At 40.2% G+C, this 24,340-nt stretch overlaps 1 protein-coding gene across 2 annotated transcripts in view; it reads right to left on the reverse strand.

Annotated features, from left to right (window-relative positions):
• Positions 1-24,340, reverse strand: part of fras1 (Fraser extracellular matrix complex subunit 1) — a 259,913-nt gene that overhangs the window by 33,985 nt on the left and 201,588 nt on the right. The window contains exons 37-46 of one of the 2 annotated variants that reach the window (XM_028577114.1): positions 23,251-23,498; positions 21,823-21,974; positions 19,705-19,867; positions 17,539-17,671; positions 13,552-13,742; positions 12,277-12,433; positions 8,806-9,069; positions 7,940-8,128; positions 6,430-6,549; positions 5,160-5,339 (exon numbers count right to left, since the gene is read on the reverse strand). In XM_028577114.1, the coding sequence (XP_028432915.1) occupies positions 5,160-5,339; positions 6,430-6,549; positions 7,940-8,128; positions 8,806-9,069; positions 12,277-12,433; positions 13,552-13,742; positions 17,539-17,671; positions 19,705-19,867; positions 21,823-21,974; positions 23,251-23,498 (1,797 nt within the window). The remainder of the gene's footprint in view (positions 1-5,159; positions 5,340-6,429; positions 6,550-7,939; positions 8,129-8,805; positions 9,070-12,276; positions 12,434-13,551; positions 13,743-17,538; positions 17,672-19,704; positions 19,868-21,822; positions 21,975-23,250; positions 23,499-24,340) is intronic. The other variant, XM_028577115.1, reaches the window with a different exon arrangement.

The following is a 24,340-nucleotide window of genomic DNA, read 5'->3' on the forward strand; positions in this document are numbered from 1 at the left end:
TTCTTCACGTCAACTTTTGACAAAGTGAAAGACGCTGAAGTCTGTGGTCCTCCTAGCTTGTGTCATCTATTCCCCAGCTGGTAGGTTATACATCATCGTAATCAGGACAGGCACACAGGGAGACAGAGGCAATATTCTCAGTCAGAGATGAAAATACCTGCTTATTTGCCCCATCATATTAAATGGAAATGTATTTTCCATTTGTCTTGACAGAAAATAGCAGGGAAGAGGTTGGTTTCCAGAAGTATAAACACAGACTGTGCAACTCTGATTTAATTCTATGATATGAGCATCACAAAAAGATGAAAAAGGCATATCTTCAATACTTAATAGAAAAAAAAAATTAGAGAAAGAAAAAAACAGTACCATGCTCAATAGGGAAGAGTCAGGTCAATAGTTTTAGAGCTATACAATTGAATTTCACACAGATCGAACAACCATTATGCTTTCTATGTGTGATATAATTGGCAGTGACATTTTAAAGGATTGACGTCTGATGGCGCATGTATCGTACGGTTTCCTGTTGGTTTTAAATGGTAAAAGTATGTGGATTTCTGTATACAAACTGCCATTGGGACATAATTGATAACCCAGAGCAGAGCTGGTTAGGAGTGACTCCTTGTAAATTATTTAAAGTTCTGTGAGTGGAGCCAAGAAGCCACAGTTTCTTTTGTATTCTAGTCAGCGAACTTGCAGAACCAATTGGCATGATGGGTTTTTTGACACTGATTTAAATTGTTCTTTTTTTTCCTTTCTTCATGACCACATACAAAATGACATTTGAAGATAAGGTATCCAAATGCCCAGACTTCTACACAGCCAGAAAAACAAATGTAATTGCTCTAGTTGCCTCTGACTTCTATATCCACTATATCCATATTCTATATCCAGTCTATATCCACGTTGTTCCACTTCCAGGATTGCTCTGGTGTTGCCGGAAATTCCGCTGGATCTCCCTCTTTTCAGCCGGATGTCCGTCACCTTCCTCTTTCTTTGTGTTAGCATTTTAAACTCTGGTGGATTTATGAGGACTATCGTTAACTGCTCCTCAGATCTCTGCAGGTTAAATCCAGACAGCTAGCTAGACTAACTGTCCAAGCTGAGTTTTCTGTTGCACGACTAAAACAACCTTTGAACGTACACGTTCCACCGAAACAAGTTCCTTCCCGAGGCTATTTTGCAGCGGCACCGGGGCTCTGTCCGCCGATTGTGATTGGTTTAAAGAAATGCCAATAAACCAGAGCATGTTTTTCTCTCATCCCGGAATGCCGTGTGGACTAGCCAGACCCTCCTTCACAGCTCTGGGGAGGAAGGTCTGGCAATGCGAGACTACCTCTTTATCTTTATCTTCTTTATCTTTATTAATATCCCCATTAGCTGATGCAACAAATGCATCCGCTACTCTTCCTGGGGTCCAAACATAACACATAACATGAATAAACAAACAATCCTACATCGAGACAGCTAATTCTCATAAAATACAAATATACATGTATACACACTCACATATGGACATATACATGCACACACATATACCTCTACATACACATACAATATACTCTATCTACCAATATAAATTAACATAAAAAATTCTTTTGTTTTTTAAAACTAATATTTAGAATTTTAGCAATATGACCTGGAAGAGAGTTCCATTCAACCATAGCTCTATACAACACTGTACGTTGTTTTGAGTTTGTTCTAGATCAGGGGTCGGCAACCTTAGGCACGCGTGCCACCATGGGCACGTGGGACCTTAACCAATGGCACGCTGGCAATATGTGTGCAAGAGAGTTATTGATGTGTTGAAATCATGGTTGAAATGCTGAAGCACTCTCTCATCCGCATGCCAAATTACAACGTTCACAGTTGCCGACCTCATAGGTGCCGATACCGTGGGTGCTCCGGAGTTTGAGCACTCACGAAAAATACTGAGCACCCACATGTGCCAGACTGCCAGTTCATTTTTATATTAATTTAATATTAAACATTGCAGGTGGTGCTAAGTGGAGCGTCTGTCATAGTGTGATTGGTCAAGTCGGTGGCATTGATTTATAATTTCCCACGAAGCTGATTAAACTTCTCATCTCCAATCCTATCTGTGAGAAGTGGCGCTGTCCTGAGTTGAAAGAGAGCTTACTTTACGGCGTGTGTGTTCGTGTCGGCCGCTGTCCATTTCCTAAGGTTCTGAAATGCAAACATTGTTGACTACTTTTTTTTTTTAAACTGTGTGCGTGTGTGAGCACCCACGGAGGAAAACATAAATCGGCGCCTGTGCGCGACCTGTTATTTACGGTAGTTTGATTGACTCATATCTCTGACTGGGAACAATACAAAGAGGATTACCAACGGCCGCTGGGGCAGATGAACTAACGCTAGTCTCGTTACTGTAAGGAGGCTACAATTAAACCTCCGTTAGTTAAAAGTCAATACTTATCAGTGCACTCACCTGTGTAGACCGGCATCAACATGTAGAAAGCGATATTTCAATCTGCTCTGTCTGCTCAGTCCACTCTTGTCCACTGCACTGTTTTACGCAAACACAGCTCTACTCTGCAAATAGCTAATTTTTACAAAACAAGCTAAAAGAAAAGCTGTCGGTTTGTAGTCTATTTTTCTTAGTTTGCAGGGAATCTTGAAATTTGGACAAATTCTTATAAACTTAAGCGGTCTGAAGACACCATCCTCTCCGCTGGAGCGGTAAATATGGATGCATTATTAGACCAAAACAAATACATGTGGCTACTTAATATGCACGTGAATGACACAATCGTTATGTTCGTGTTCTTCATTCTTGATAATGACGCTGGTTGTATTATTATTTTGCCACAGCATCATTTCATTGAAAATGAGGCATACAGGACCTGCTTATCAGTCCATTCGTCATTAAAGCTGGGCTTTTCCACAACTTTTCACTTCAGGCTCTTTGACAGTGATATTTTTGTCAGCCCATTTTCCACCAATCAGGACTGCATACTAAAACCATGTTTCCATAATAATAATATACAATAATAATAATAATTACAAGGTCCTGATTATTACAGATTCCCTGGATATTACATTTTGATGTGATGTCATAAAAAAAATTAACATGGCACACTAATAAACAAGAAATTTTGAAAAGGGCACTTCATATCAAAAAGGTTGCCGACCCCTGTTCTAGATTTTGGAATAATGTATTTTCCAATTACCACCTCTGACTGTGTATACTTCCTTTTGAAAGCACTGAAAGCAATTCTTCATTACTTCTGATTGGTGGAGCTGCTGACAACAGTTTCTTAGGAGTGACGTGGCAGGAAAATGCCACTGCTGAACTGCAGCAGGAACACTGAAGTCCTGACAGAAAATTCATGAAAGGCTGCACTTCATCTTTCACCTGGCATGTGCATCTGTGCTCTCTACTCTTTTGTACCTTTATGAAAGTCTGAGCCTAAAGCCTTACCCCAAGAGTTGTCTCTAACAGAAGTTGCAGTAAACATAAGAGGAATTTGAGGTGAGGCAGTGAGTTACAGTCATTATTGATTTGTGCGGCAGATGTCTTTTTGACAAACGCACCACCGGAGAGGGGTGTCATAACCTTAGTAAGTTAATAAGCCTTTTGAAGACTTCGGCTTTGAACGTGGGCATTCATCTCTCCGTGCCGTTACCTTGACATTCCTTGTAGGCTGACAAGCTATCCCACCGGAGCAGGGAGCTAGCTGTGCGTGTTAGCATGGAATGACGGTCTTGCTGAATGGCTATAGCGGTAATTATCCAGAGTTGCTCTGTGGCTCTGAGGTGAGCTGAAGCTCGAAGATCAGAGAGTGTGTTAACATCTAGCTAATTAGCATGCTGCGAGAGCATTCAGCGATGTGTGGAATCCATTCAGCTGGGGACAGGATTGTTCAATAGCACAGAAGCGAATAATCACCTCTTTGTGGTTGGAAGATGCATCATTTTGTTTGTTTTCACTGTTTTTTTCTTGCATAAACCCAGTTTAAGGTAACATACTCTGACATTGTTTTTATTTCCCTGTGAAAAAAACAACTGATTTTGATAGTGCTGAAGAAATGTGCAAATAAAAGGTTGTTGTATTTCAAGAGTTTTGGAATATACTGAAAGGGAATTTTGTGTGTGTGTGTATGTGTGTGTGTGTGCGTGCATACGTGTGTGTAGTTATCAAAGCTAGAATAAATCTTTTTGTATATGAATTAATGTTATGAGTATTTTTCTACTCCCCTCCCGCACACACATACATAATGCCAATGTTCACTATCTATGTTGTGAGCATTCATTTTCTGAAAGCCTTAGAAATAACATTAACATTTATATTTGTATTCAACAGTAATACAACTCCAAAAAAATAAAAAAATATTATTTTCTCTTATGCTCTTAAATAATGCATGCTGTAGCATTATCAGCGGATTAAGTAAGAGAGATACATTTTACTCAATATACAGTACACAACTCTATTGGGCCTTTCCTGTGGGTACATAATAATGTTGCCCTTGAGCTTGTTAGATGTGTTCGTGCAGTTTTTGATAAGCATTTCCTTCAAATACTCACTGCCAGTATAAATGTTATTTCTCACCCACACCAAGCCTTGGCAGCACATCAACCCCACCCTCATTCACCTTCACTGGATCCCGATCAAGTCCTGGATTTCACACAAAATCCTCCTCTTCACCTACAGATCACTCCATGGCCTCGCCCCCCAGTAGTTATCAGACCTCCTCAAACCCTATACCCTGTCCCAGAATCTATCTTGGGATCTTACTGTGGTAACCAGTAAAGTAGACTAAATGCAAGAGTACAGCGCAATTTGACAGAATTTTATATTTTACTAACATAAACTACTACCTTTTACATACCTTATTTACAGTTGCCAGAACTCAAACTCTGCCAAATGGAGTTTGGAGGCTGGTGGCGCTTGACAGACATAGACAGCTAGTTTATTTTTCTGCACCTCAAATAATGGTATGGAGATGTCTTTTCAATTACTGTACATGGTAATTGCCAGACCTTCCTCCACAGCACTGCACAGGAAGGTCTGGCTAGTCCACACAACATTCTGGGATAGGAGAAAAACTACAACGGTGCCTCTGCAAAATAGCCTCGGTAAGGAACTTACTTAAATAGGTAACTTTGAGTTCCAAAACCAGAAACACAGATCCTGTCGGTACCTGGGCTGATGGCATGCTCCAGGTGACCCAGGCTCATCTGTTTGGTGATGCGGTAGATGAGCTCGCCCGGTTCGCTGTCCTGGTCGCTGGCCGACAGCTGCAGCGTGGTCAGCTTCTTCATTGAGTTTTCATCAAGCACCAGGCCTTTGTTCACCACCACAGAGGGAGGTAGACGGTCCTCTGGGGGGGGGAGAAGAAGAAGAAGATTAGTCATGGAAGAAGAGGAGCGGAGGAAAATCCTGAAAGGAAAGAAAAAGAAACCCTCCAGGCAAATATTTATTAGTAAAAGCATGGTGGCCTTTCACGAGTTTATGAAAACAATTCATCCAAAAGGAGATAAAACCATTCAGAGCCGATTTCTCATGCTGGTACAACATGAAAAATATGGACTGAAGCAGTGGAAGGGAAATAAACAGACTTATTTGGAGAGGGACAGGAGAGAAGATAGGAAGAGCAGAGGGGTGTATTATGGTCCTGGAGAAATGACACACCACAAGTACAAAACCAGAAAAAGTTGGGCGACGGAGAAAAAAAAGGGAGTTGGGTACATCAGGAGGTGTGAAAGAGTGATATAGGTTTAAGAGATTTGGACAAACGGATGAGAAAAGATTGAGAAAAGGGCAGAGAAGTAATCAAAGGGCATTGTGGTAGAAAGAGATATGAACAGAGAGCTTCACTGTAGTCACATCTGAGAGAGCAGAAGAGAGAAAAAGTGGAAAAAGTGCAGGAATAATAAAGAACAAGATAAAACGTGAGCTGGGAAAGATATGAGCGAATCAGGACGCTGTTGAACCGTGAGGGACAGCCAATCCTTCAGTCTCCAGTAGCTGCATGAGAAGTCTGGATTTTAACTGCTGAACCACTGCAACAGTTTGGCTGAGTCCACAGAAGGAAGTGAGTGGAAAAATAAAGTTTGGGTGTTTTTAGCCGTCACAAGCAACAATAAACTATCCAGCTGACTGAGAGACACCGAAGTTTGATGATACAGTGGACTAAATTTGCATGAACTTATTCAGCCCTGACATTTTCTAAAAATATATACAGTAAGTATTTAAAAAAAAAAAGTATTTATCTGTACCAATTTTCAACAGCTAACAGTGGCTCGACACAATTCATATTCAGGATGTGTCCAAGGTTCTGTGCCACATTAGCAAGCATGCAGGACAAAGGGATAAATCTATTGTAATTGCCTTCGTCTCTCTTCACCAAATGAAGGAACACTTCAGCCTATTTGATTGCTGCAGGTAACAGGGGATGGAGGAAACCCTACCGAGCACACTGATGAAGAAGGACTGGTCGATCAGTTTGTTGCCCTCTGAATCAAGCAGGTTGAACTTGAAAGACAGGCTGCCTCCCTTCTCTCCTTTCTCGTGGCTGTACTGCAGCAGGCCTGCAAGACAGAGACACGCACACAGTGTTAACTTACTGTTGTGTTTCAGCTCCTTGCATACTTTAACACTGACTGCTAGTGGAAAAAAATGACAGCATTTCAATAATTAACAATCTCTTCAAGAATCTTTTTGTCACCTTTGAATTAACAAGCAATATCCCTTAGACAGCAAGTTTTTTTTTTCTCTCTCTTATTTATCAATCCAGATTGTTTCGGTGTGAGTTGCCCATCGTTGGAGATATCAGCCGTGAACTGTCTCTTTAAAGGAACACGCCGACTTATTGGGACTTTAGCTTATATATACCCTTCTCATCTCCGTGCGTGTCGTAACTCTGTCAGAGGCACCCACCGCTAGCCTAGCTTATCACAGATAATAATAATAATAATAATAATAATAATACATTGAATTTATATAGCGCTTTTCACGAACCAGCTCCAACTAGCCTAATTCTCCCAATAAGTGACAAAATAACGCAAACATTTTCCTATTTACATGTTGTGATTTGTATAGTCACAGCATGTACAAATAACAAGGTCACATGAGACACAGCCATCTTCTAACCGTATACATACTGGGAACTATATTCTCAGAAGGCGATTAGCGCAACACCTGAAAAGCACCATTGTTACTCTCTGCTCCTTACCACGGGGCTTCTCAGGTGCTGCGAGCAAATCACTCCGCCCAAGTAGCAGCGCTTCGCCTTCTGAGAATATAGTTCCCAGCATGTATACGGTTAGAAGATGGCTGTGTCTCATGTGACATTGTTATTTGTACACACTGTGATTATACACATCACAACATGTAAACAGGAACATGTTGGCATTATTTTGTCACTTATTGGGAGCAGTAGGCTAGATGGAGCCGGTTACCTCCAGGATCTGTGCTAGGCTAGGCTAGCAGTGGGTGCATCAGACAGAGTTATGACACGCACGAGATGAGAAGGGTATGTATGGACTTATCTAACTCTGGGGGATACGGTGAATAACCTAAAGTCCCAATAAGTTGGCGTGTTCTTTCAAACTTTGATATAAATGTGCCAAATCCCAGTTCTCATCACAGGAGGTAGAAGTCAAATTTGAGAAAATCAGTGACTAAACTAAGAATGCTGGGATTTTTTTTCTTGACCACCATGCTGTAGAATTCCAAGTTGTATACGTTTACGGCAAATATCTATTGCTTCTCAACTGACTCTCTGTCAGAATATTTCTCGTCACTTCAACAATAACAACAAAACACTTGCCGACTATATTTCTTGGGGATAAAGCAAAGACTTCAGCAGAATTACACAAAATAAAAAGAAAGACTTCTGTTATGGTTACATCTGCACAAATAGAACAGGGACTAGCTTAAAACTGGGAGAAACACAGAGGACAACAAAAATAGAAAAACCTTTGTTGACGTCCTCCTGAGTGAAGCTCTGAACGGGACCTTTGACAGAAATCTTCTCCACTCGTTCACTCTTGCTGAGCTGGAGTTTTCCGGCCGGAGGGTCTTTGGTCAGGACGTACCTGAGCTTCAGGCTGTCTGAGTCGATGTCTGTACCCTTCAGATTCTGCTCTGTGATCTGAGACGAAGATCCTGAAATAATCCAGAGAACCCAGCGTAAGTAAGTAAGTAAAGTTTATTTGTATAGCACCTTTCACAGATAAAAATCGCTTCAAAAGTGCTTCACAATAAAATGCAATATAATTTTATTATTATAACAATATTATTATTATTATTTTTTTTGTATTTTCATATTTTATATATATATATATATATTTTTTTTTTAACTGTATATGAATGACCTTCACTGTTTACTGTCTAATATTTAATGGTTTAAATGGGGAGGATATGGGTGGTTTTGGTGTGAAGGAGAGCTTTGCTTTTGTTTGTTAGTATGTATGTATGTATGTATGTATGTATGTATGTATGTCTGATGATGTATGTTTTCTTGTGGTCTCCACAAGTTGTTTTGGTAACTTTTTTGTCTAATTGTGACTGTATTGTATATGTTGGCCTTTAAGGACCCCCTTGAAAATGAGATGCTACATCTCAAGGAGTTATTCCTAATAAAGAATTCCCATTTTTATAATACAACAAATACAACTTGACCGTGCAGGTCTCTCAAAGTAAGGACCAGGATTTTAAATTGAATCTGTCTTTATCTCCCTTAGAATGCTTAAGTTAAGACCTTTCTCACACTTTTTTTAAAATCTGCTGAGACCTTGTATCAACATAAAGTGTTAATAGGACCCTCCTTCCTCCCCCCTCACCTGCTGGGAGCTGCAGGCCTCTGTTGACGGTCATTCTGGGTCCTTCACTCTTCCTGACGTCCATGGTGAACTCCAGGCGGCCCGTGTACGTATAGATGCCGTCGGTGAGCGTGAAACCCATTTCGTCGGCACCCCCGCTGACTGTTTCAGGTGTGTAGACCAGCAACTGGTCGAGGACGTCCTGGTAGGTGAAGGTAGATCCCTGCGTGAGGACCCGGCCGTTCTCCAGCGGCTGAGAGTAAAACTGCCGTCTGCGGACTTTACCTGAGGGAATGAGAGATTAATTAAGCTCTGATTTTGAAGAGGGTATAAGTGTGCGGTAGCTGAATAAAGCAGCACCTCACACTGTATCTGGTTCAGCACTGTGATTATCTCAGTTAAACGGAGGACATTGGATTTTTTTCATGCAGTACATGAAAGTTAAGAAAGGTCTTTGTACCAACTAATGAGACTTTTTAGATTCCACTAAATTACACTGCTTCCTCAAATCAAAGCCCAGATTTAAATGGTATTTCAGCCTAAATCCTGGAGCATAATGAGAGGACACACACACACACACACACACACACACACACACACACACACACACACAATCACACACACACACACACACACACACACACACACAATCACACGTTTGTGGCACTATCTTTATGGGGACCCGTCATTGATATAATGCATTCCCTAGCCCCTTACCCTAATCTTAACCATTACAATAAATGCCTAACTTTAACCCTTACCCTCACCCTAACCATAACCTAATTCTATCCCTAATCCTAAAACCAAGTCTTGCACCTCAAACAGCCCTTTAACGTTGTGGGGTCCAGCATTTTGGCCCCATAAAGCTGTCAGGACCCTACAAGTATACTGGACTCCCGGTTTTTGGACCATACGAATATAGTTAAACAAGAACACACACACACTCTCTCTCTCTCTCTCTCTCTCTCTCCTTTACACACATACATTTTCAAAATATTTTCATTCTTTTAAATATTGACTTTTATATATTTGAGGCAGGTAGTTAAAAGTAAAAACAACAAAAGAGCAGATGACAATATATTGCGCAATGAATTATTAGATAGTGACAGAGGAAAAGCAGGGATTTTCATGGACAGAGGCTCTTGATCGTGACATGGTCAAACATTTGAAACTGGATCCCAGTCCTAAACTGGATCCCAGTCCTCCTACTGGTTATAAAAAATGGATTCCATGAAATTAAACAATTTCACTTAGATATAATATGTAACTTTTCACCTTTAAATGTCAAACAAGTATTTTGATAAGTTGTGTACTTACATTATCCCAAATGTTTCCAACAATGTTCAAACCCAGACAAATCTGTCATCTTATTTAAGGTAACGGTACATTACATTTCATTGCACTGCCTGTCTTCTTCTTCTTCTTCTTTTTTTATATAAGACAAGCATCCATAAAAACTGGTTGGCTGTCTTTATTAAAATCAGTATCCTACATCTCAAACAAAACAATCTAATTGGCTCGTTATGGGATTGATATTTTCCTTTAATACAAATTTAGCATTAACATTTTTTTTTTTGCTCTCATTTGACATTATTCCAGCATGACAAATCACTTATTATTGCTTTTCACTTTCTTCATTGAATTTTTCCTGATTCTGTAAACTTTGCTAAAATTGGGTAAGATAAAATATTGCTGAGTATTTTTGTCCAGTAAAAATGAATTTCTTTTAGTCTACCAGGTTTTGTCAGGCAGGAGAGAAAACTCAATTTGGGATGGTGGGGGAACGTCAGGAAAACAGAGTGTTTGGAGGTCAGTTGATTTGAGTGTGTGTCATTGTGCTGTGTGCAGCGAGTGTGTGAGAAATGGCTGCAGTCAGTGTGCTGCAATGTAGCTGATCAACGGTGTGTTTGTCTTCTTTTAAACTGTTTAGGTGTCGGAAGTGAGAGTAATGTGTTTACAAGCGTGTGTGTGTGTGTGTCTGTGTGTGTCTGTGTTTGTCTGTGTGTGCGTTAATCTCTTTCAAGTTCAGAACAATTTACTATCAACATGTTGGATACCCCTCAGCATAACTCTGCTTGGCTGTTTATTAGTTTGTGCTGTGTGTGTGTGTGTGTGTGTGTGTGTGTGTGTGTGTATGGAATATCTGATAGTATACGTGTTGTGAATAGGAGTATGTGTGTGAAGTGGAGTATATATGCATAATTTCCAATGTTTACCTGCAGTAAATATACTATGTCTGTATATATTTAAATATACATGATAATCTGCTTTTGAAACACATCTGTAGGTCCATTAAATTTGAAGATCAATACTTATGACATCATAATTACTGCTTAATGGTTGGTTTAAAACACTAAAATACAGAAATGTATGCATCTTATGGGCGAATGACAATTAAAAGCATTTGAAAGGACATATCCTTGCCCTAAAGTCGTGCTCAGAATCTAGTGAAGAATTGTGACTTCTGCAGTGTACATCTCTATTCTCAGTTTTATTTCATTTTTATTTTATTGTTTATTTTTGCAGGGACATTTAGGGCACAATTAAAAGAAATTCCACCAGAGGTAGCTAGCAGCTAATTTGCATCATCAGGAACAGCAAGCTAAAACTATTGCAGTCTCATACAACAGCCCTGGCATAAATCCTCCCTTCATGAACGTTTTAATGTTCCATTTTTGTTGATTCAAGGTTATGGTTATTTTGAAATGTACTGAATCATACTGAGAGGTGTTTCTAATATTTTGTTGAACTTGTCAATTTCCAGCGTCCAGCGCCCGCATCGTTTAAATAGCAAATGCACCTGCGCCCATGGGCGTACTGGTCTTACAGGGAGGTGTGTTCAGGTGAATTCTTGGCGTATTCTTTCTTGAGGCAGCGGGAAGTGATCGCGCCGTTGACCAACAATAACCAGGTCAATGGAAAATTAGTAAAATGCGCCTAGGCTTATGCACAGCGTGCGCACACTATTCTTGTTACACACACACACACACACACACACACACACACACACACACACAGGGAAGCACAGCAGCACACAAACGCAAAAGATTACAAATAAAAATATTACGGTGCAAATCCTCCATCATAATAGCAATGCGCCAGGGTACAAACACACCTGGCTTTTAAAGGGAATGGGAGAGGACACTCTGATTGGTTTATTGCATGTTATGCCCAAAACACACCTATGAATTAATGAAGACACTAAGTACAACCATTTTGAACCAATGCGCCCAGCACACGGACCCTTCTTTCCGTCGTCAAACTAGCAAAAGTGGATTAGGACACGCCCTAAACGCACCTGCGCCATGTGCTTCACGCCGTGCGCTTAGATCGTTAAAATAGGGCCCTAAATAGTCAAAGCTCCTCTCAGTATAATGAAGGTAGGATTTACTGTATTACAGGGTTGTTGCATTGGACTGCATTCGCTTTTAGCTAGATAGACCTAATTGAGTGTAAGCCTATACACCGTAGTAGGTTAATGTCAGTGCTCACCGTAGGAAGGCTTCCTGACAATGGTGAAGAGGATCTCATTCTCCGGTGTGTCCTGGTCGTGGACGCTGAGAGACGAGTTAGTGATGACGACTCCAGAGTTTTCCTCCACGTGGATGCTGCTGACCGCCACCACAGGCTCTCTGTCCTCTTTACTCTGCTTAGAGAGGAGAAATAAAACACTTCATAAGATAATACTCCCAGATTCCTGCAATCAAATGGATTGACTAGCATGAAGTCAGTTTGTATATAAACACACTCTATACTAGTGGTTCCCAAACCTGGGGTCCGGGCACCCCTTAGGGGGGCAAAGATCACAGGGGGTGTGCAAGTCTTTATCTGGTTTAAGGTAAAAAAAAAATATTTGCACATGTTAAACAAATGATAATACACTAGAATATATAATGTACTAATATAATGTAGCTTTTCTTAGACATAAGTAGGGGGGGCGCCAAGGAAAAAAGGTTGGGATCCACTGCTCTATACTACCACCTCTACATACACAAACACACCAATTCTTACAGCATGCATACAGCTCACTTGCAAACACACACACACGCATACGCGCGCACACGCACACGCACACACACACACACACACACACACACACACACACACACACACACACACACACACACACACACATACATACTTAACCGCTTACTGACAGCCTCATCAATTCAACTCAAGACAGGCTTAAGTGATTGATTTGGACGCTGAGTGTGTTTAGGCTGACAGTCTGAGGACAGAGCTGTTTACATTTTTTTTTAGCTGATGTCACATGCAGATTAAGAATAGTGGTTTGGTCCATTTTTACATTACTGGTGTGTGAAGCTGTAAAGTCCATACTAAACTTAAACAGCTCTAACTTTTTCTGATGACATAGAGCAGCTGTAATAGTCAGTGTGTTTTGGTCCTCAGGGTGCAAAGTTGTCATGATAATAAGTAAAAATTATGACAAGAAATGATCGACAGATGTGGTTCATCTAATTTCCAGAATACAATAAAGAAAAAAAGCAAATGTTTAAGTTTAAAGCAAATTATTTGCTTTTCTAACATTCACCAACAACTCCAGACCTCCATCTAATAATCTCTAATTTTAGCTCTCACTTTTACTGACAACACGATAATGGGATTCCAGAATGTCAATGAATAATTTATGTAAAACGGGAGGAGGTTCATGGTGATAATTGGGACTGATGGAGGTGCAGGAGGAAATGTCATGAAATTGCCTAAATTAAGACTTTTCTAAATTAAGACTTTTTTAAAACCATTTACCTGGATGTCAATTTTGACGTTGAAAGCCTCTGTCTGGCTGTGTCCGTCGCTGATGTAAAAGCTGAAGGCGTCCTGTTCAGCCGGAGCTTTGTGCGAGCTGTCTTGTACATAGAAGATGTGGTCAGACGTAAGGTCCTCCACAGAGAAAGGCACATCGGGGGTGATGACCCGCGAGCCGCCAACTGAGCCTCCTAGTGGACGGGACAATAGAGAGACAGTTATTAGAAATCTGAACCCCGGACGCCTGGGTAGCTCACCTTGTAGAGCGCGCGCCCATATAGTCCTTGATGCAGCGGCCGCGGGTATGACTCCAACCTGCGGCCCTTTGCTGCATGTCATTTCCCCTCTCTCACTCTCTCCCCCTTCATGTCTTCAGCTGTCCTATACAAAAAAAAGGCTTAAAATGCCCAAAAGAAATCTTTACAAAAAATTAAAAAAATCGGAACCCCGTTCACTTATCTTGAGTCCATGCTATTTTAAGAAACAGTTACTTTTATTTCTTGTTTTACCATAAAAAGCACTATTTTTACACAAGTTCTGTCACTTTTTCACTGCTTATTATTCATGCACATCTCCAGCTGAGACTTTACAGTCACAGCAGTCTCATAACAGTCGCACTTTGTACACGGCAACATTTACCGTAGAGTAACAAAACTCATGTGGCTCTCAGGCGACCAGTTACCGGGCCATCACCTATAACATCTGACAGCTGGGATGACAGCAAACCTGGTCACTTTTCCCCAAACAGCTTTTTTATTTCCCTTTAGTCACAATTGTCTGGCAGTTTAGATGCAGGATAGCTGCACCGAGACACTTTCAAAGTTCCTTTGAATTCTGGCACTTCATGGCATTGAAGGAGAGTCGTAGTGAATGTACAAAAATCAACCTTCAAATCTCTGAAGTTTGAGACAAAGTGTGAGCGTCATTGTCACAGAAGATGGATGACTCCGCAGTGAGCTGAGTCAGGGCTATGCAGAGAATAGCTGATGTGTGTAAATCACATCACATCTCCATCATCTCCAGTTATAAGGTGAGGGAAGGGAGTCTCCTATCTGAACTCTGATATCTGATCAGGATGGGAAATCACCTGCAGCCACCAGAGAAATGTGGGGAAATTTTTTTGATCCGTTCTCAAAGATGTTATCAGCTGATTTCAGAATGGAAAACGAGAAGGCACACCGCTGGCATCTATCTCATCTATCTATCTTGTTCCCAAGTTGTGAAACTATATACGAGTAGAGGAAATGGAAATTGTTCAGGGACATGAATCCCAGATGTGTTAAGTTAAGCTCATAGGGATCATGCTGTAATATTAATCAAAGAATTATGTAATTTCACAATAAAAAAACATATATCTAATTAATGCTTTTCACACCTTTAAATATTTCTGACTTTTAAGTTTACGGTTGCTTTAAAGGAATAATTTACTGAAAACATTCATATTGAATATATTAAATCCTATTTTGCTGAGGAACTTCAGTATGGCCTCAAGCCGACAGTGTTACCAAATTCAATAAAAAAATAACAATCATGAATGAATGTACTAGTTATGTGACCGCACACCCCTGCAAAATGTGTTAATTATTGTGTTGAAATTAAATCAATTAATGAATGAGTGATAGATAATTTAATAAAAAACGTTTAAAGCCCCACTAGCTGCTCCTGAGGCTGTACTCTGATCTGTGTCGTATAGGTTGCATATGGTGCAGCTTGTAAAGCATACTCAGACAAACTTTTAGGCAAAAAAATAATAATAAATAAATAAAAAAAATATATATATATATATAATGTATTTTGACTTATCTTGACCAAACACATCAGTGCTCATCATGGGGACCATGAATATCCATAGCAGACTAAAAGTAAATCTGGCCTGTTTGTGTCCAGGTGTCTCACTAGAATGGACTGAAGTAATGGGCAGATTGATGGACCAACTAACACTGCTAACCTCTGTCTACTATTTTAAAAATGCAGTTATATGTGTTTGCATGTTTAAATACTTCTGCACCAGCTTTTGAAATGAAAATGCGTATTTTTAGAGAATGTCTTTAGTGTGTCCCTGTACACTATGTGTGCCTGTTTCTCTGCTTAGCACACAAATGTAAATGCTAATGTTTTGCTAGACGCTGTTGTGCATATAAATACAGAACATGTATGTATGTGTGTATTCTATTCTATTCTATATTTTGTTCTGTAATGTAATCATGCAAATGCAGAACATCAACATGTGGCTGAATGCCAGTTGTGTTTCCTGTGCAACTGCACATCAACACACAACCTGTGTTGGTTTTGCTGAGGGAAAAAGGCAACACATAGGCGGTGACACCGGCTAGCCTCCCCTGTGCCCTGGTGACAGCAGCAATCCAGTCACCTCACTCTGCCGACCGACTCTGCTGAATACAAACGACTGTCCCCCTGCTCCAGCAGCCATCAAGGACATGGAGAGTGAAGACTGGAGCCAGCTGCTTATCTACTTCGGCAGACAATATAAATATCGGACTCCATGCATTTATCCTTTATTACATCTGCATATAACTCTTTCTTGCATGTCATTTGGCAGAGCCTCATTTGTATTAATATGGCTTCACATCTGTTGAAAAATGAAAAGTGCTGCTTTACATATAAACTCAATATGGTTATCTTCTGCTGCTGGAGGGGGCGTCGTACACTTAAAAAGGGTGTTTTAACTTCATGTCTACTTACTAACTTCTTCCAGCTTTCAAATGCATCTCACAGCCTTCATGAGCTAATGGAGTTTGCTCAGTTGCCATGGAGTTGGTTCAGTCATCCTCACGTAATCAGGATATCAAACTTCGGTCAAGTGATAAGTGACTTTAGGTCATGTGATGATGAAACAACCAATGAGAGATGCAGCTGAAAGCTTGGGAGAAAAGCTAGCAGGTGAACAGAGCTTGAGATATACTGACATTTATGCTGCATTCCAGACAATTCTACCACAAAAAGTACAATAGGAAATTACCTCAGACTTTGACTGGAACCAACATAAGTCTCAAGTAAAGGTCAAGCCCCAAACACACGTCATGACCTACATTTCCCATGATGCAACTCAATAGCATTTTAGTAGTGCCCCTTTAATGCAAAGCATCTTCTAACCTTTTTATGTTATTGTTATGCAGTATTTTATTCATGTGATCCTCATACTTCAGAAATGTGGATGGTTAACAGTGCAGTTTTGTATTTATACATCCTGTGCATAACTCTATGGTTGACTTTACTGTATATGTGAATCATGAAACTCTAAATACGTTCTGTAAAATGATCAATCATTTACATATGAGATTACATACTATCCATAATATTACTTTACTACAAAAATCTTGAGTACGTTTTACCATTTCTGTTTGTATCCAAGTCTTTTACTTGGTTTTGACTTCCATTCTGCTCTTACAGTACAATGATACATTTTCCCAGTGGGGAGCAGTTACTTTTCAACTCATCTCACCTTTTTCATTTTTCAAAACAGTACCTCTGAGGGGAAGAAGAAGGTACAGCGGCGGTTGAGCAAGCATGCAGTCAACATTGGGATTTCAACAATGGCTCCATCTGTAGCCGGCTATCTGGTGGTGCTAATCCACAACATAATTAAGCTGTGACAGATGGTAGCGGCACCGCTAGGAATTCAACCCCGGATTGTGTGCGTATGAGTGTGACATTAATAGAAATGTGGAAATGACTCGGGGTAAGGTAGGTGTGACTGTATACATGCACAGAAAAGTAACACTGTGTCTCCTGTGCTCATATGTGTACAGAATGTTTCGTCTGTTCATGTTCTGATTTGTAGCCTCACGGAGAAGGAAAGAAACAATGTTGGTACTCTAAAACTGTGAACCTCACAGCGCACGCACACGCATGCACGCACACGCACGCACGCACGCGCACACGCACACGCACACACACACACACACACACACACACACACACACACACACACACACACACACACACACACACACACACACACCTCACCTCTGTTGGTGTTTTCGATGAAGCCGTACTTTGGACGACTGACGAGCCAAACCAGCAGGTCCTTCCTGGGCGTGTCCAAGTCCGACACTATGATGTGATTGGTAGACAGCTGAACGCGGCCGCCTGCCTGGACCTTAACAACAAAATACAAAAATAAGTCCTTTTGGTCGATTGGTCCAAATGTTTTTTGCTCTACGGATCATTTTTGCATCGACAATGTTGTAGATAGGTTGTAGGGTTCGTTTTTCGTAACAGAAATAAAGGTTGGGCTCTGAATAATCAGACATTTGGATATTAGAAGACATGTTAAAGATTTTATTTTCCCTACCTCCTCAGAAAAAATACTTTCAAAACTCTTAACTCTCTCTAAATGGTTTTGTTTTTGAATAAGGACTGAATGATGACTTCATGTACTGATGACATACTTTCATTCAAAATCCATGAAACGGGAGTGATCAGGAAGATACAGCACAGACAGACTGGGCTAAATACAAGGTATTTACCACAAGAATGACCTTTGAAATAACGGGTCCAACAAGTGAATCAATAACCAGCACAAAAAGGATCCAATGAAAAGGTTTTTGTTAACATGTTTCAATAATTGTAACTGATGGTTATTAAACATTTAGTCCCATTTTATACATAGTGCTGATTTACATAGTGACTTTTGCATGTTAAAACTACAGAATCAGATAAATTAACTCCGAAAATGTTTTTGATTCTGAAAAATCCAATAGAACGTATCTGCTATTATTGATTTATCTGTTGAATACCTCAACTTCTGACTTTACTGTCAAGACTTTTTTTTGCCACACAGAAATGATAAAACTAAATCTGAGACTTTTTTCCAAATCCTAAGAGGAAGTTTAAATGGCAAAAAAGGTTTGTAGAGTTTCTTCCACCTTTACAATGTTCTTTTTAGTTTCCCAAAACATTTAACAGGTGTACTGCACCACTGGAGAAGTATCTCTGTATTTTGAGACTGTTCTGACTTAAAAGGACATTTTTTCTCTCTTCTCTGTCTACGACTACAAAAATAAAACACCTCCCAGCTAACATGCAACTAGTGCATTATTTTCCCCTTCTAAACATATTTCGCATTTTAAACTGTCAAAGGCAAATAATGCAACGATGGAGGACGAGGATGATACGTTACCGATGGATATTTGATGAGCATGTAGAAAAGAAAAGTCCCAATATTCAGCTTCGAAGATTAACACTTGTATTTTATGCATCAAACCCACAGTCCATCTCAAACTAAGAGGATGCATTTTTATGTTCAACTTCATAAGATGCGTGTTCACTTAAAGATACATCTAAAAAAAGAAACCCTTTAGCACAGAGATATTTACTAACAAGTGATCGAGGAAATATTCAGATATTTCAGTAAAAGTACTGATAGCACACTGTAACAATACTCTGTTACAGGTTAAGCTCTGCAGTGAAATGTCTATTAAAGTAAAGGTTTTTCAATCAGGAACATGCACTTAAAAGTATTAAAAAGTATGAGTGCAAAAAAAAGTCCGCTGTGACTGTTTGGTTTGTAACAATAGTGAGAAATGGTGTCACAATTCCCCAGAGCCCAAACCTCAACATTATTACTAATACATACCGGTACATACAATTACATTACTAAAAGGAAAAGCAGCAAATCTTCCCTTTTTTGGAAGAAAAATTACTTTAACTATTATTAAAATAGTTGCCAGTTTATTTTCTGTCAACCGACTTATCAATCAAATCGACTGATCTGAGTAGAAGTAGAAAGAGGCAGGAAAAAAATAAGTAAAGTACAAGCACTTCAAATGTGCACAGTACTTAAGTAAATGTACTTAGCTACATTTTTCAGGGTTGGTCTGATCTGAGGGACAACATGTGTGCAACGGTTTACTCTGCTTCGTTTGTCTCGTTAATGACTGTTACTGAATACAGGAGCTGCACTAAAAAAAAGGGTATTTGAGGATTTCAGTCTCTTACGTATGAGCTGGCAGGGTAATGGAGGGGAAATAAAAGTGTGTAGTTTGTGTGTATAAGACTGTTTATGTACTGTACCAGCCATAATATTGTATTTGTTTATATATTTGGATGATTTTAGAATTGGGCCTGTGAGAGTGTTGTAGGTTTTTGTGCTTGTGTGTGTTTCTGTACTGCATATAAGTATGTCACTACCTTGATGCCGCTGCGGACTGTGACTACCGGCGGCTGTCTGGGCGTGGAGGTGATGGTGATGGTGCACATCTGGTTGTCGAGGCGATTGTTGTCTCCGTCATAAACGACAAAGTGGAAGATGTCGGTAACGGGCTGGCTGCCCGTCTCTAGGGAAGTGATGTACCTGCAGATGGAGATATCGGTTAGATTTGTTGTGTAAAAAAAGAGAATTGTTAAATGGAGTGCATGTTATTTTGTAACTAATTTGTTTGATACAATAATTATCTTTTAATGAATACATAAATATCTGTTTGTGTGTCTAATCCTGGACTTATAAGGGGACTTGGAAAAGCTTTTGCATTAGCCCTCCCACAACGATGCAGCTGCTAATCTCTGCAAAGCACTAATAAAATTGAAATCCATACTGGTATACTCTTCTCTAATCCTTTTTAATTCTCATAAAACAATTCCCGGCTCTTGTTTGTGTGAGCCAACACCACAGAGACATAACTAATACAAGCGATTTGAAGATTGCCCCCACGGAGGTTCGCCCTGCGCTAAAGCTGATCAGGGCCTGCATTACGGAAATGAAGCAGAATCTCAATATTTATGTTTCATCTTTCCTCTCATATGGGGCCTTAGCACCTCTTACGCCAACAGGCTGAGTCACTGAACGTAATGGTGGAAAGGATACTAAATTATTTCCTGCTAATTCATGTTTTGTTTTTTACTGGCTTTTGGTAACGTTAATGTTTGCAGAGCTCTCGTCTCATGAGGAAAAATGTTAGATTGAAGGACAACAGCAAAGCCATTACCATTCCTCTGCTGTGATGCTGAGGGGAACACGATCCCCACCGACTCAAGCTGCAATCACAGAAATTGATCACGTCTACGATTGCAGAGTGAAGAACCCTTAAAGCTCTTTTTTTTTTTTTTATCTGTCACAGAGTGGAATCAACACCAAACTTTTAGAAACAGCCTCTTTATTAAAAGGCTCACAAATCCTGTCATTGCTTCAGCAAACCAAAAGCATATCACTATTTCCTGCTCTCGACTTCAATTTAAAAAAGTTGTCATCATGGGGGAGCTGTTAACAGAACTCTCTGAGCATTTTTCTTTTTTTTAAATGAAGAGCTAAAAAGGGGCTAATTCAGTCTCTTCTCTCCCATCGACCCTCATGAACCTTTATTGCTTATACAACACTGCTTCAGGAAACAATGAAGGGTTTTTGAAAGTCATTTTTTGTTAATAGCTGCATATTTTATGCTGATATTCTGTTTTTATAAGCCTCTGAAGTAGCATTTAAACCATCATGGGAAATTAAAACCCTGCGCTGATCCAAGGATATTCTTTTTTGCCGCTTTTCCTTATAAGTTTTAGAAACTCTTGCCTTTGAAGTTGAGTATAAAACTTCCAAATCACATTGGAATGATTTCTGTGGTCACAGATTTGTTTAACAAAAACACTCTCCAAGGTGTGATCATGGAGTACCAAAATAAACTAAAAAAATATATCGGTCTAACCCTGGTGGAAAAAATTAAAACTCTTCCGGACTTTATATTTGGTTTTGGTTTGATGATCTCTTCAGGTAACATTAATTCATTCTACATTGTCTACAGTGCCTTAAACCCAGTGGTGGAAGAAGTATTCAGATCATTTACTTAAGTAAAAGTACTAATACCATCACTGTAAAAAATACTCTGTTACAAGTATAAGTCCTGCATTGAAAATGTTACTTAAGTAAAAGTATGTAAGTATCATCAGGAAAATGTACTTAAAGTATTAAAAGTACTCAATGCAGAAAAATCCTCACATTTTAGAAACGGGAAACAATCACAACAGTTCTGTCAATCAAAGTGTTTAATCGTCTAATCATTTCAGCTGGACTTGTAGGCCTATATATTATTGGGTAGTTTATTTTGTAATAAAACATCGTATTTTGTAAACTACATGTGTTCTGTGTGCAAAAATCTTTATTTGTAAAGTAACAAGTAACTAAAGCTGTCAGATTAAGTACAACGTTGAAGTACTTTGTACTGGAGTCTTTTCTTAATAAATGTACTTAGTTACATTCCACCACTACTTAAACCCTCCAACATTTGCTCAAAGGACCACCAAACTGCCTGTATTCCCTCGGACCTGATCCTGTGCTTGCTGATGTCCTCCATGGTGAAGGAGGAGTACTCCCTCAGCTCCTGGTGCTCCTGCTGCGACTGGCTCCTGGTCAGGATGCCATACATCGGCACTGACACCACCTGGATCTGAATCTGGTCATCTGGAGACGTGATGTCCTGTGAGAACCAAAACACCATAACAACTACAAGTTTAAAGAACTTTCCTATCATGAAATGATTCTGCCTTTGTTCTGCATAAGGAGCATAACATGACCCACTTGCTTAATTAAAGGTGCCCTGGCTGCCACACGTATTTCATTACTTTGTGGTAATGTCTGAAGTTCTACCATGGACTCTAACATGTTTTGTGGAAAAAATGCCGTGGTTACCTTGTTTCAAGCCATTCTAGTGTTGTATAGAAAGCCTGCAGGAAGACTCAGCTCAATTTGTGCCAGTTCTCATTAATATTCAACGAGCTAAGCTGTTTGACTCTGATTGTCTATCAGCTAGCCAATGAGAGCCTGGCTACCTTTTCCCAGCGCAACTGGGCGAGCTCATGAATAGTAATGAGCTCAGGCAACACCACGTCAGACTGATCAACTTTTGTAATTGGCCTGATTTCTCCGCTTATTTCTTTTCAGTGGTTAGAGCTGACAGTGGAGGTAGCAGTTCATTTTCACATTCACGACATAAAACACAAACACATATGGACCTAACATATTTCAAAAAAATACAAGTAAAAACGGTTTTGTGTGGCAGGGCACCTTTAAAATGTTTTACTGAGATCCCAAATTCATCACGGCGACAAAAACCTCAAAGCAGATACTTAAAGTGTGTTCACCTTATTTAACTAATACTTTAGATTAGAACAATAGTCTACAGCTGATGGTAAACAAGTTAAACCTGAACAACCTGAGATGCCTCTTTTTCAGGTTTGAAGTTAATGGAAAAGGGGGGGCGGAAACCATAACCAATAACAGCTCACTGCGATAATTTATGTATATGTTAATGGTAAAATACTAATGTAGAATGCATTTGGGAATGCTAGAGGGTAAACAAAGGTATAATGTACTTCAATGGTATGTACAGTATGTTACATTTCACAGCATTTGCTAAGCTTGCATAGACCCAAGAGAGGACAATTTGTAACCTTATGCTCCTTATGACCTAATAAGGAGCAAGGTTACAGATCGGCCCATCCGATCTTTAATTTTCTCAAAGGCAGAGCAGGATACCCAGGGCTCGGTTTACACCCATCGCCATTTCTAGCCACTGGGGCACCATAGGCAGGCTGGGGGAACGTATATTAATGTTAAAAAAACTCATAAAGTGAAATGTTCATGCCATGGGACCTTTAAAAATAAACTTTATATCTACTGGTGTCCAATGCCAAGCTGCAAAAGAAAACACTACTATCTCAGTTATAGCCGTCACTCATCTCCGTTTAACTCACAGTATAAGCCAGGTGTGAGCGCCTGATCACGGTGCTGCTTTTCTCGCCCACTTCCAGCGACAGAGTGGCTGCCGGGTCACGTTGGGGCCCATCGCCCCCGGCACCAAGCACCGCAACCGTCACCACTGTGGTCGCCATGGAGATGCCGTCGCTTACAGAGAAGGTGATGGCGTCGTCCTGGGTGGTGAGGCCGGCGTGTCGGTAGAGCAGAACGTTACGAGTGATGTCGCTGAAGGTGAAGATGTCACCTGAACGGATGGAGAAGGTGTGAATGGAGACATTAGAGAAATCCGGTGCAAAATGAACCTAGGGGTTAATAACACGTGTGTACTGAGTCAACCATTCTCTGGGATATTTTTTCATGCTAATCGAATGTGACCAATTTTAGCGCAAACCGCTAATTAGCTTATAAAGCTAGTTGTTGGGTCACGGGTAAAGTAAAAAGAAATCGCTATTTATATACAACTAACAAGGCTCAAAATAGCACCACACTTTCACGGTAGCATAATGAGGGTCCCTACATGTAAACCGAAGCATTGAGAACGTTGTAAGTGTACAGACAGTTTATTAAAAAGATAGTTTATAAAGACAGTACCGGTCACGTATACAGGCGGGCGCCATCTCGAGAAAACAGTCACGACCAGTCGAACGACGAACGCCGTGCAACCAGTAACATAGCTCAAGCACGGCGTTCGTCCAATCAAATTTTGCACCCCTTGTAATTACACTCTGTAGCTTCTTATTGTAGAAGTGTTGCAGGGGTGGAGAAGATTAATTGAAAGAGGTTAGGACCGCGTGCGAGTCACTCAAGCAGTCAGCAGCTGGCACGCTCCCCCAGTGATGAAAAGCGGCGCGCAGAGAGCAAAAATCTGACTGCTGCTGCGCACGGTCTACACTTCTTTTACAATCCTTTCGTCATAACGTTTTTCTGCCACAAACGCAAACATTGCATATATCGCTGCGGATTGCTCTTCTGATGAGGGGCAGGATGTGGTGATCATTGGGGCGAACGGATCATCACGGCTGTGCTCCTGTATTGGGCGGTGGCACACAACTTGCTTCTTACTTTGGATCATCTTTTACTATTTCA

The sequence above is a fragment of the Perca flavescens genome, chromosome 5, assembly GCF_004354835.1.
Source record: "Perca flavescens isolate YP-PL-M2 chromosome 5, PFLA_1.0, whole genome shotgun sequence".
Taxonomy (NCBI): domain Eukaryota; kingdom Metazoa; phylum Chordata; class Actinopteri; order Perciformes; family Percidae; genus Perca; species Perca flavescens.